The following is a 14,104-nucleotide window of genomic DNA, read 5'->3' on the forward strand; positions in this document are numbered from 1 at the left end:
TATACACAGTACTTACAATAATGATGATGAATGCAGCTTGCAAAAATAATATGAGCAGCCCAGTGCAGGAAATGTATAGGGATTAACTTGTGTTTGCTGGATCAAAGGAATTAATAAAAGAGTAGAAATGTAAGAAAGCTGAGACAACACTTTCTCCGTTTGTGCTGTGTGCATTGCCTTACTTGACTGCTGGGAACGAATTAGCAGCCATCTCTAATGGCAGTTCCAGCTATAGAAATAAAACAAGTTATGAAAACACGTTGGAAATTGTCACTGTCTATCAATTATTTGACGCTTTTGAGACGTACCACAGTTTCGCAGAAGTGATTTGAATAAAACTGCACGCATCGCAGCAGGCACTTCCCCTGTGACATATGGAGGAGTTCTTGTTATTGTCAACTTGAATGAACAAACACGACCGTAAACACACTATAACAGACCATCTCTTTGTTATTGCTCTTTTCAGTCGGCGGCCCATATTAACAAGCATGTGAACACTGTGTCAAGGTTGAAGAGCAAATGTCACAAGTTAAGGAAGTCTGACAAATGCCAAATTGTGCTGATAAGAAAATGGGGTCAAAAGAACCTCCACAGCTGCAGTTTTTGTGGGGCGGTCCAGTCTGCGGGGGTGAGTTTCTATTAAAAAGTGGTCTAAGGAAAATACAGTGGTGAACAGTTGGCTCATCACATCCTGGTTAAATCTATGCTTTATCTTAAAGGAATCGGCGATATGTTCTTTCCTGAACTGTCTGGTCTTCGTTTGTGCGCTCAGTCACGCAAATAGACCAGACGTTGTTAGAATTTAGCCTCTCCTCCTCTCCTTTATGGGGCCAAACGGGGGACGTTTTCTCTATTTAAATACGGTTATGTGAGTAGTTACACGATCCAAGTATAGTTACACAAAATTAAACATGTCGATTTGCTAAGCAGTAAAGTAAAGATATTACTGTCCGGACGTCGAAGTGCTCCTAAGGTGTTATTACGCCTTACAATATAGTACCCCTTTTATCCGCTTAGAAAATCAACATGTTTAATTTTGTGTAACTATATTTGGATCGTGTAACTACTATGAAACCGTATTTAAATAGGGGAAACGTGGAAGAGCTTGGTCGCTTCTAAGATCTAATTCTAAGGTGTGTGACTGGACCAGAGAGGTACGCATCAACTCGTCTAAGCTAAGGTAAGAACATATCTCAGTATGGAAAATGGTGGCCTGTTCCTTTAAGTATTGGCATGGTGCTTTTCAATCAGTTACAGTGGCAGCTACAGCTTTTTAAATGTATTTTTTTACCCCGAAAAGCTATGTTTATTTGATTTTAATGAAATAAATCAACTGAAGACTTATCTTATGAAGTTAAAAAAGGAGGAGTGAAGGCTGGCTTTACTTCTGCAGATAAACTGGTTTAAATTGATAAAGACATTGGTTTTATGAAGTACATAAATACAGACATATTTTCTTAGACCTTAGACGGGTTGATATGTAGCTGTCTGGTCTTTACGCGTGCGCTCAGTCACGTAAACAGAGCACAGATGCATAGGTATAGCTCCAAACTGAGGTGGAGTTAGATCCTACCAAGCTCTTTCCCTATTTAAATATGGTTACATGAGCCTTTACACGATCCAAGTATTGTCACACAAAAAAATGAAACATGTCGATTTCCTAAGTGGATAAACAGGGGAACTATATTGCAAGGCATAGTAATATCACTACGCCTACAGTACTATATTGCAAGGCCTAGTAATATTACTGCCTTTTGCAATATAGTACCCCTTTTTATCCGTCTAGTATATCGGCATGTTTAATTTTGTGTGACTATACTTGGATTGTGTAAAGGCTCATGTAACCATATTTAAATAGGGAAAGAGCTTGGTAGGATCTAACTTCACCTCAGTTTGGAGCTATACCTATGCTGGGAGAGGCTATATGCTAGCGCCGTGACCGTCTATGCTCTGTTTACGTGACTGAGGGCACGCGTAAAGACCAGACAGCCACATATCAACCCGTCTCAGCTAAGGTAAGAACATATCTCATTATTTAAAAACGGTGGCCTATTCCTTTAAGCTTTGTATTTTACACAGGTGGTCATATGACAAAATGCAATAACCGATCCCTGTATTTTTCCATAAACATGCTTTTTTACCTTGTGTGTAACGTAGTACAGTCTTTGAGTGTGTCCATCCCACTGAACCCAGCAGAAGTCCTCTACAATCCTCTCCGCAGTTTTGGTCAGTCTCTCCGGATTCACCATCACCTGGGTCGAGCAAACACATTTAAATTCAGCTTTGCAGACGCCCTGAATCTTTAATGCAAAGTCCTCACAAGGATAAAAGGTGCTTTGTAGTTTTAAAAGTTGAATGTGGGGAATAAAAGCATTATCTGCGCCTTGATGAATGACTTTGTAGTACCAATTGCGTTACCCACAAAGAGTCTCAGGGTTGTACGAGTAGAAAGGAAGTATGCAAGTCTCTTATCACAAAGTAGTTAAACTGTAGTTAGCCTCATGCAGCATAACTGGACTGAGACACTAACCAATAAAAGCAGGGTATGATTAAATTAATTATAATGCCTTCATTTTATATCACACTTTTTCAGACACCCCTAGTCACTTTACTATTTAACATCATTCATTACCTAGTACCTGTCAAAAGTTTGGAAAAACGCTACTTCACCACTACTGTCATGTTCTAAAATAACATAGACTACTGGATTTTCATGATCAATTTGAAAATGGCCTGTCTTATATTTAAAGGTTCTACACTCCCTTGCTCCGCCGCCACTGAAGGACTTTATAAAATGTAAAGATAATTCAGAGGATCATGCGAGCCTCCACCAAAGGAGACTTGATAATACCCCACAGGCGGAGCACCTTCGGTCAGACGGTCCTGTCTGTCCGAGGTGGGAACCTGTGGAAAAGTCTTCCTCTAACACGGAGAAAATACCCAAAACAAAGCTTGTTTAAAGTCCAGTTGAAAAAATGGCTATGGGCAAACCAGAGTTGCACACATTAGTGGGTATGTTGTATTTTATTCTTCATAAGTGAACATGGATGTGTGTGTGTGTGAAGTTGAATGTATTTGTAAGTCCAATGTGATAAATTGTATATAGGACTTTTGATAATTTATTGATAACGATGTACTTACTATAGATGTAAACTTTATTCTGCAATGTCTTTTATCATTTTGTTATATTGTTATTCCATGTTTGTTCACTAACATGTACAGTCCCTATCAAATAAATAAATAAATTATTAAGGTGATTGACGTATCTTGCTGAAAGACACTGCACAAAATGGCTTTAAAATTTAGAACATTCATCAACTCCATACCCAGTGGTGGTAAGCTACACTGGAGCCACAGCCCGGGAGTGGACTGAAGCGAGGCTCTGTCCACCACTCACCCACGCTACATGGTATTCCCACACAGTCGACTATCCAGACACTAACCAGCTTCCGAGATCTGGCAGGTTGGGGCATTTTCAGTGGTTGAACACATGGGTGATCTGAAATTATTGGAGGCACGTAGGAAATAGTACTACTAGTCGTACTACTAGTAATTCACTGTATTTTAGGTCTACTTTCTATTGTAGTCTTTGAAATTACAGTGTTTAAATACATCTATTCTGTAAGATCTTGTGCATAAAGTTTCAGTAAATATTTGCCCATTTAAAATAAGCGATAGACAATTACTGAACACAATGCCAGACAAGTATCTAACCACTGCTTTATTAGTCCACAGCAGATAGCGAGCATTTTTACTGCAGAACAGAAGGGCAGCTAATTGGTCCAAAATGTGACTCGAATTTGCGGCAGTCAAATGTATACTACTACACGCTACCAAATGAGCCTATAAAACCAATTTGAATGGATAACCACCAGGGCACACGAAGACCCGCTGCAGAACATTGTTTCTTCCACCCATTATCGTTATTGATAAAAACAGACAAGTAATCTGTATGAAAAACCTGAGCCGGATTGTGATTTATACTTTGGATTTCTGCAGGGAGCTGGGATTAAGCCATGTGGGTGTAGGTCCTTATGCGATAGTGCTCTCAGGTGCAGATAGACAGTGTGATTTAAAAAGAAAAATGTTGTAACTTCATCATTTCTTCAATCTGCTGTCCGACTTCTACAGAATATTGATAGTCCCGGACTCACCACTCTGTAACCCTCCTGCCTGGTCAGCAAAACATGGTACAGATCCACATCTAAAAGATAAAGACATTATTACGCCAGAGCAAAGATTTAGGATGTATGATATCTTTATGAGGTAACTAAAGCTTCAATGTGACTAGATTTGACAAGAATTAAAGCAGTACTCAGTAACTCATGCCCCTAGAGGCCATAAGCGCCACTGCAGGTGTTGTAGCATGTTGTGTTTTTTTACTCATTAATTGTCTGTGAGAGTAAATACAACGCTGACAGAAAAGACAAAGGGAGAGAGGGATATTGTACATCCAATTATACAATTTACTCAAACTTGGCTGTAAATACTGTTTAAGTGGTGCTAGCCCGCAGCTAGCTTTGCCTGTTGGCCTGTTAGCTTCTTCTTCATGATTCCATTTGTGTGTATTGGTGCTCCGGGTCAGAGCAGGGAAAGCTGCAAGTGTGGTTTTCTGGCCAGAGACACCAGGAGGAGATGAAAGACCCCCCAATCATCCCATTAACACGTGTATTACCCCCAGAGGGACTACGGAAGGTAAAAAAGTTACTTAGTGCTGCTTTAAGTCAAACGTTCAGTTCCCATTACAAACTTTGGGGGTTTATATTGTTCAGTAAAGTCCAAGCACTTTACCACAACACAATAAATTCCAAACCCCTGTGGAGACCCAGGAAGGATAAGAATGCATGACTTACATCCATCTTCAGTCAGCAACAGCAGGTGGCTCTCCAGCACTGATCTCCTGTCAGCTTCTTCTTGATGGAGGAACTACGCATAGCCATAAAGGAACATGAGTTGGCGGCATACGAAGGCTGGCAGATGGAGGGACTGCAGTCTCATTTTAATGCAGTGCTTGTATGTACGTGCCAACTTGTGCAACACTGGCACAAAGTAACATGGGTTTGTTCATAGCGATAAAGTCTGTCTACAAATAAGCTGAAGCAAATCAACGTGAAACATTGTGAATATAGAGCTTCAGAGCAAAGGATAAGTGGAAATCTGTGGTAATTTCATATCGTTTCATGTATATGGTGTCTGTCAATCAGAGCTACATAGTAACAGATATCCGTCCAATGCAGTGTGCATATTAAAACAGTCCTTTACCAACCAACAGACTGTCTTTGAGGCTAAATATTACCTCAATTTCCAAGGCTTTGATTGTGGAAAAGGCGGTAATAGCTTAAGGCACACTTTTATGTATTTTTTCCCCTCCATGAGAACACAACAAGCATACATTTAGAGTGAAAGATCTATTTGATGATGTCTTGAGGCCATTGCACTTTAGTGAATTACAGATGACACTGTTGGCCATGATGATCCAGGATTGCATTGTCAGCTGGTGGATGCAGTAAAAGCAGTACATTTGGCAAGCCGTATAAACAAACTCTACCTGCACTTTGACCCTGCAGTCCACTGCCTTCAGGACCTTTGTGTTGTTGATGGGGTGGATTTCTATTAGGAGGGTCAGGCATTTGGACACTACAAAGAAAAGCACACAATGTTGCTGAAAACAGAGGTTTCAGGAAGAATTTGTATTGTTTTGTTTATTCCTATGTAATTAAACTTTTGCTTTTCTGTATCGTAGCAATAAAAGGAATTCACGAGACATGGGCAAACGTTTATAAATGTTCAAAAACAGCAGAGCAAGCTCGAGTACGGAATGTGTTTGAATACTTTTGTTTTTCTTCATTTCTAATCTTTCAAAGCTTTGCAAACAGTAATCAGTGCAGAAATTTGCCAGTGGAAAAGGACATGTATATTTGATTGAATCACACTGCAACAAAATACAAAACTGAAGTAATCAAAAGGGGTCTGACAATATTATAAAACCATCGTAATTATTAAAGCGGGTACACTTTTTAGATAAACACATCTTATCTGCAGTACCTGGTTTGAGCCCGCCAACTTCTCCTGTACTTTGTGCCAGACTGACAGCTGAATGAAGAAAAACATATCAATAATGTATGTACATAGATATATGCCACCAATACCTGTGCAGCAACAGTGAGCTCAGTATGGAGCTTCAGTTTACTGCGTGTAAAAAAAAGTAAAACGAAACAATATTATAGTTTTGTTCTTTTAGTAAGAAAGAAGGTTTAGTTTACCTGCTTTACTAGTTTCGATTCTGTGATCTTCCTCAGAAGCGTCACCTGGTGGTGAAATTGACATGTCGTAGGCAGCTTACATGGATTTTCCAGTCAGTAGGGAGAGCTTACGCCCCCTACTGACCGGCACCTTCTCCAGGACGGCATCCCAGGTGTGGGATAAGGTGTACGCTCCGTCGCCCTGGTTCATAGATGTTGGTGCACGTTTCCTGATCTCGATGGCTTCGCTGATCCAGTGGTGGTACTTGTTACCTTCATGAATCCATCCATAATCCATGTAAGCTGCCTACGACACATCACCTCCACCACCAGGTGACGCTTCTGAGGAAGATCACAGGAAGTGATCGAAACTAGTCAAGCAGGTGAACTAAACCTTCTGTCTTACTAAAAGAACAAAACTATAATATTGTTTCGTTTTACCTTTTTTTACATGCAGTAAACTGAAGCTCCATACTGAGCTCACTCAAGACGAAACAATGTTCTCTATGTCCTCTCATTAAAAACATAACCACATGTAAAGTTTATTACACGTGTGTGAGACATTAATAGCACTGTAGTCCTTGGACAAGCCATCACAAAACAAGCTCATTTCAGGTTAAACTTTTATTTTTTTACATATTGATCTAAATTGTTGTAAAATCTTTACTGTCATGCTACATAGACTTTGATTTCAATACATATTATTATTATTTCTTTATTATTCAGGTATAAAGAATATGCTCAGGTATGAATATTAATTGCGCTCTGTCACTGCAAAAAGTCTTTCTTGAAATAAGTACAATAATTTCAAGAAATCTGTCCATGGGGCAAGATATTTACACCTAAAAAGGGGGAAGCCGGAGGTGCTCACTGGGTCGTGATCGTGTAGGCACCGGGTGGTCTTCGGGAGAAGCGGGCAGGAGCAGATACATGTGGAGAATAGAGTTTCCGAGGCACATCTGGATTGATAGTTTATTAAAACGCCACGCCAACGCGTTTCGATCTTAGGTCTTTGTCAAGGCAATGTTCAACAAATATGTATGAAAAAAAATATGAAAAAACATACACAACTGCTAAATTTCAAGTAAATTAGGATTATTATCTAATTTTGAGTGCAGTGGGATCTTTAATCTTAATTTAGATGTAAAAATCTTTCCCCATGGACCTCCATTGAAAATGATTCAAGAAATAAAGGGCAAATTTACTTATTATTAAGAAAAATGAACTTATTTCTGGATTTTTTTTTCTGGATCGCTTATCGCAGAGCACTATAATAGTCAATTGATGTAAAAACCTGTTTCTTCATTAGACATTAGTTGGCTCACCAAGAAGAGTCTCCTCCTTATTCAGGGAACAGCTGCTTACACACACCTGCTTGTCAAAGGTGTACAGGAGCTGTGGAGGAGAACACAAACAACCTGATGGGGGTGTGCATCTCACTACAGTATACCCACACACAATGTGCACAACAAAACGAACACCGCGAGAAAATATATATATATAAATAACAAAAGACCTTGTTCTGTTTTGTTTGGGGGTCATATTTTCCAATTCTGGTGGTCCCCGTCGCCCCCTGTAAGAATGCAGAGAATGAATGGCATTTCACATTTCATAAATCATTAAACCAAACAAGGCGGCCCAAAAAAAAAAAACACATCCCGAATAATTCTGACAGTGAGGCTTGCACTGGTGTGTGAAGATTGCTGTGCTTGGGACCTTTTTCATTACCTGACCCACCGCTTTAAATGAGCTTTAAGAAGCCAAAAAGGATTTATCCTACCACTCATTTTCAGATCTGTTGACACAGCTGCCCACTTGTTTCCTGTCTTTTTTGTGCCCTGCTTTTCAATTACCCAGCCGCATTTGAGAATCCAAATCATACTAATAAAGGCTGTATTTTATAACAGCAAAAAATAGATGTCAAGCTGCCATGTGTGGTGCCCCCTTGTCGATTGTATTAAGTATTTATCTATCCATAATAGTTGTTTCTAACCCACGTCAGCTATTCCCTTTTCCAGTTTTATTTTAAGCACTGTAGAATTACACCATTTGGACTCAAACCAAAAGGGGCTGGTTCTGTAGCCTACTAAACAGCCGCACAATCTGTGGACTTAACCTTTAAAACCCTCAACTAGATTTTATGCAGCTCTGTCATTAAAAATATATGCCGCGCAGAAGATGCAGTTGAATGGGGGTGCATTTCAAAACAGGTCCCAGGGATTTCTTCAGCACCAAATAGGTTTACGCCAAGCAGAAAATCAAGAGGAATACATATAAAGATTAGCCTATTGAAGACATCGCCACAACGAGAAATGCATTATCATGGGGTCATGCAGGGACAAAATCTAGCCCCAAGATGACTTTGAGAAATATCATCACACATATTGGAGATCGAATGCCTGTTAGAGTGCCTTAAAGGGGGGGTATTATGCAAAATCGACTTTTTCAAGCTTTACATCATGTTATTAAGTCATTCCTTCATTAAAACCATGCCTGAAGTGTTGCCTGGGCACATTCACGTATTTTCGAGTAATCTGTAAAAACTCTGATGGCGGCCATTTTAGGGATAAAACGCCCGATTCCTTCAGGAAACGCCCTCGACCTCCAGGATACGCCTCCGACCTTTCGTCACCAGCCGAGTAACCAACCACTGCTCCTCAGCAGAACCCCCTCCCCGCAGTGTCTAGCCCTAAAATGTAAACAGTCATCATGGAGGATTAGCTTCATGTGTTGTGAACTAGAGCCACAGCAGACTTTTACAAAGACACACATCAGTGTTTCTGTTACCTAAACACCCAGGATTCAAACCGGTGACAAGAACACTTATTTCAGTGTCTAGTTCTGCGCTGGGCCTTGATGATGCACAGAGCCTCCGGAGAAAGCTAATGCTAAGCTAAACCTCGAGTCATCACGTGAAAACGAGAAATATGCACAAATTAAGTCAATAAAACCACCACACACATAAAGAACCGTTTAACAATGATCACACACGGAGCCAGGCTTGTTGATTTGGAAGTTTATTGCTCACATTTCATCTACAATGGGTCATAACCGAGTGGCTTTCTCCCGGAGCTAACAAGCTAGCCGCGACAAGCTAACGGGAAAATTCACTGAATACAAGCAGCATATTATGCATTGAAAACGTCACTAAAACAGGCAACTGCTTGAAGCAGCCTTTATGATGATCACACACTGAGCCTGGCTTGTTGATTTCGTAGTTTATTGCTCACATTTCATCTACAGTGAGTCGTAGCCGAGTGGTTTTCTCCCGGAGCTAACAAGCTAGCCGCGATAAGCTAACGGGAAAATTCACTGAATACAAGCAGCATATTATGCATTGAAAACGTCACTAAAACAGGCAACTGCTTGAAGCAGCCTTTATGATGATCACACACGGAGCCGGGCTTGTTGAGTTCGTAGTTTACTGCTCACATTTCATCTACAGTGAGTCGTAGCCGAGTGGTTTTCTCCCGGAGCTAAGGCACTATTAGCCGCGACAGGCTAACAACCTTCACCTTCACAACATTCATTGAAAACAGGCAGCATATTATGCATAAATAACGTCAATAAAGCAGGCAACTACTTGAAGCAGCCTTTAAGATGATCATACAATGAGCCTGGCTTTACACATTTGTGGTTTATTGCAGACAACAATGAGCTGTAGTCGATTATAACAAGCTAACGGGTAAACTCGAAAAACCATTGTCCACCTGCGGAGATAATGTCCGTCTTTGAATCGTATGGGCTCCTGCAGATCCTGGTGTCGTCCATGGGGGTATTGTTAGAGATCCATAGGGCATGGCAGATGCAAAGAGATAGCCTCCAAACAGCAGTTATTTTTCAGGCAAGAGCCCCTTCCAAGCGTCCGGTGTGGAAGGTTCGTCTCCAAATAATATCCTGTGTGGCCATTGTTCACAAAGTGATAAACAGTAGCTCCTTTCCAACAATAAAAACTAAAATGCACCGATCGTAGTTTCAATACAGTGGAGACAACGAGCGCAGTGTTGTTGTGATGCCACAGACAGCGTGTGGAGGGGGCGTGTCGGAAAGGGTCAGAGGTTCTTAAAGAGACAGAGGCCTATTTCAAGTCATTTGCTAACGCCATTTTGAAAGAGTAATTTTATACAAGGCAGTTATTCTAATTTACTGCATTGATAGACCAACAGAAGGTTTCGTCATCATTGTAGTGTGATATAGACTGGTGCTATGTGGCTGAAAAAAGCATAATACCCCCTCTTTAAAACATACTGTCAGTATGTCTAAAAAATTCAGAGCAAAACCACATTAGGTCATATACGATGTACAACACTGGCGTAGAAAACGGTGCTTTACTTTGAGCTAGAGTTATGAGGTTTGGCCTTGGTGTTTTGTCAATGTAGAAAATTGTCATTCCACGACGCAAACAATTGCCTAGCCCTGGTGTAATGTGTGCAAAGGTGTGCAACACTAACATTACATTCATTTTAGTTTGTACCTTCCAAGAGTAGAGGATTCCTCCATCACACTCAATATTGAGAAGACGAGTGTCCACCTCCCCAGAGTATTCTGTTAAAGGACAGGAAAATGTTACTGCAATACAATACAGTACAGTAGTAGTAGCAGGAGGTGTTTTGCTAACTAATCAATTTCAACAACACTATAGGTGGTTTTAATCCTGTCCCTGCTATGATTTCTCATCTTTAACAAGGTCAGATAAATCATATTAATGTCGATGTGATCTCCTCGTCACTCACTTTTGAAGTCAGTATTTCACAGCTCCCTTAGTTTTTTTTCATTCCTGCTACCATTACCCAAAAATCCTACAAAAATGACAGAGGTGAGAAAGGCGCAGAGAGATTGTCATCATTAAAGTACATTGCGACTGTGAGGCCACAATAACTGAGAGAGCAAACGCTATTAAATGCAGTTGTAATGCACCCCTTTACGCCCCTGTAGAGCCAGGGCCTGGTACGTTAGTAACATCGTTGATAAGAAACTGTGAAAGAAGCTTTCAACAATCTGAGCAGGTTGTGAATCTTTCTTTCTACTATATTTTTCACTGTTAATTTTTTGGGGAATTTTTAAGGCAGGCAACTCATGACATGTCACTCCAATTATCAATATTTAATGCAGAAATCCTAATGTTTTGCTATTAACTCTTACCTAAATCAATATCTACAAGAAATTTCAATGTGGACAGCTTGTGCTTTGGTACTAGTATGAGCTTACAATTGTCTAATATCGTCATTCCTGTTGCCAGTTGTGCAGAATTTTAAAAGGGTAAAACCAACACACAGAAAAAGAAGAATGGAGTGGCTCTTCCAACTTTTAGACACTTAAGCGTAGGCAATATCAAGAAAAATCTATTCCAGACAGCAAATCTCAGACCCAGGGGAATAGGAGAGATGTCTGCCCCCCTTGACCGCAGTGAGGCTGAGAGAGATGCATTCAGCTCGGGAGATCTGCTGCTCCTCCTGGTGCTGACCAGAAAGCAGAAACAGGTAATAGGGCAGCAGTGCTTGGACATGGCAGAGGACAGCAGCCGCCACAGTAAATGTCTTAATCCTTTATAATAAATGGGGGGCTTAAACAAATAAGATTATATACAGTGTAACCAAAACAAGGGTTGATTTCTTTGGGATGCACCAATAACTTTTCATTATCTTTACTATTACTACTACTAACAGTTCAGTCGAGGAAATATCTCCAAAGTGCACAGACTGGAAAGCAGTCAAATATGCAAGTAAAGAAAAAAGTCTAATATGCAAGTAAAAAGAAGTGGTGTCCTTCTATCCGCAGGGGACACCTGTCTCACCTTTCACTCTACAGACTGACGCCTCTTTCTTGTGCAGATCACAAACCACATCTCTGTGTAGGTCAAACTTTCTTGTTAATTTCAGCATGTGTAGTCTTCTGTTCAGTCCAAACAAAAACGAAGTAACTACATGTATAAGTGTTCAAAACTTTGCCATGGCTCGAGCTGGCATTTCCTCCAAGAACCAGCAGTTGTCTTCCGATTTCAGAACAGAAATCATGTGATCTGAGAGTAGGGATAAAAACGCCTCCTAGATGGAACAATGCAATTGTTCCTCATAACTCAGCAAAAGTTAAATTTATAGACACGCGGAAATGTCACACGGTGCTGCGGTTCGCTCCGCCCCCGCAGGGACTGAAACGCGAGCGCATTGGCCGAGAAACACGTCATTCGAGCGGACAGGAATCTTACACCGCCCCGATAAATCTCAGCACATTCCACTTTACTTTCAACATTCAACCATGCGATACAACTACTACAAATACAAAAACCATGATAAAAGACAAATAAATACGCAACTTTGTCACTGTAATGAAAAAGCACATACACTGAAAGTTCATAAGACTTCTACAGAGCTGTGCTACAGAAGAGAGCGATTCCCTGATCAACACTGCTCCCGTGTGGTAATACCATGAATTGCAAGAAGAGGTTAAAGTAGACGAAGAGATACTACTCCGTCATCCTTGCAATAAAGGTATATGTACTATACGAGAAAGATCCATAATAAGATTGCGACAGTGGTGCAGATGGTAGAGCGGGTCGTCTCATCATCGGAAGGTTCGAATCCCGCCTCCTAAAGGTGCACACTGTCGTTGTGTCTTTGGGCAAGACACTTCACCCTCCTTGCCCCCAGTTTCTGCGTACATTGGTGTATGAATGAGAGAGTGAATGGGTGAGTGGATCCTTGCTGTAAAGCGCTTTGAGTGCCTAATGTAGGTGGAAAAGTGCTTTATAAGTTGAGACCATTTACCATAAAGATCAAGATATTTATAATTTCCGCTCTTACCCAAAAGGAAAAAACTTTAAAACCATGAATGATATATCCCCTTGTAAAGATTTTTTAAGAATTAGATAGCCTATGCAAATTTTGTCACATTGGTATTGAATCTCAAAACCATTTATTTTATGAGTGCAGCAATGTGAAGACATTTTGGGTTGATTTATACAATTGGTTGCAGGTAAAGAACAATGTACCCATGCTAGATTATATTAGTGTCAAATTTGGTGTATTTCTGAAAGATAAACAAACGAATATATGTACATTTTATTTACATAAATGTAGATTGCTGAATATAAACCCTGATTGTGTTCCTTTTAAGATGAATTGATGAAAATGAAGTCACTTTTGCGTTGTAGCCATGGAAACGTTTTGTAACTGATGACAGTTCCATGGCCAGAACAAGCAGTTCTTGCGTCTTGTGAAGCATGAATGAAAAGTCTAGAATATAAAGGTGCCTTAAAACTATGTGAAAAAGTGTCTGTATGCTGATGCCCGTATGTTGTAATGCAAATGTGTGTTTATTTATTTATTGTTTGCTGCATAGATTTTCCTGTACAGTCATTTGTATTGCAAAAAAAAAAAAGAGCCACATCATATTTTGCTTTTTCTATAGGTTGAATATTTTTTTTATTATTATTATTAAAGCAATGTATAGTAAAGTATATACAATCATTGAGTCAACAACAATAACAAACAACATTTTACAGTATATGCACATGGAAACAACCTGTAGACATTAAAATGATGCTTTGCTGGACCAGTGCAAGATTGTAAAAAAAAAAAAACAGTAAGAAAAAAACAGAGGATAGGAAAGCAAAGAAAAATAAATAAAAAAATAATAGTAATAAAAAAAATGGAAAATTAATTAATTGTTTCAAAATGTGATCAGCAGATGCACTTTCGTCTTTACGCATTACGCGATCTGTGCTCCCGCCCCTTATTGGCTCCCGCTTGTCACGTGACCGATTTCGGACAGCCGCCGAAAGCCGCCGAAAGCCGACGAAGAGAGGCCTCGTGCGGATGACGCTTGTCCGACCGCCCTTCGCCACTCCCGGTTTGTCCCGTTGT

At 40.1% G+C, this 14,104-nt stretch overlaps 1 protein-coding gene across 1 annotated transcript in view; it reads right to left on the bottom strand.

The window, feature by feature from the left end:
- The window catches only part of gsap (gamma-secretase activating protein), an 82,980-nt gene extending 70,756 nt beyond the window's left edge, over positions 1-12,224 (bottom strand). The window contains exons 1-11 of the mRNA XM_079552408.1: positions 12,037-12,224; positions 10,717-10,787; positions 7,759-7,815; positions 7,568-7,637; positions 6,046-6,093; positions 5,549-5,637; positions 4,854-4,926; positions 4,155-4,204; positions 2,142-2,252; positions 309-365; positions 183-229 (exon numbers count right to left, since the gene is read on the bottom strand). Coding sequence (XP_079408534.1) covers positions 183-229; positions 309-365; positions 2,142-2,252; positions 4,155-4,204; positions 4,854-4,926; positions 5,549-5,637; positions 6,046-6,093; positions 7,568-7,637; positions 7,759-7,815; positions 10,717-10,787; positions 12,037-12,124 — 761 coding nt within the window. The 5' untranslated portion in view covers positions 12,125-12,224. The remainder of the gene's footprint in view (positions 1-182; positions 230-308; positions 366-2,141; positions 2,253-4,154; positions 4,205-4,853; positions 4,927-5,548; positions 5,638-6,045; positions 6,094-7,567; positions 7,638-7,758; positions 7,816-10,716; positions 10,788-12,036) is intronic.
- Positions 12,225-14,104: the final 1,880 nt, after the last annotated feature.

The sequence above is a fragment of the Gobius niger genome, assembly GCF_951799975.1.
Source record: "Gobius niger genome assembly, chromosome: 2".
NCBI lineage: Eukaryota > Metazoa > Chordata > Actinopteri > Gobiiformes > Gobiidae > Gobius > Gobius niger.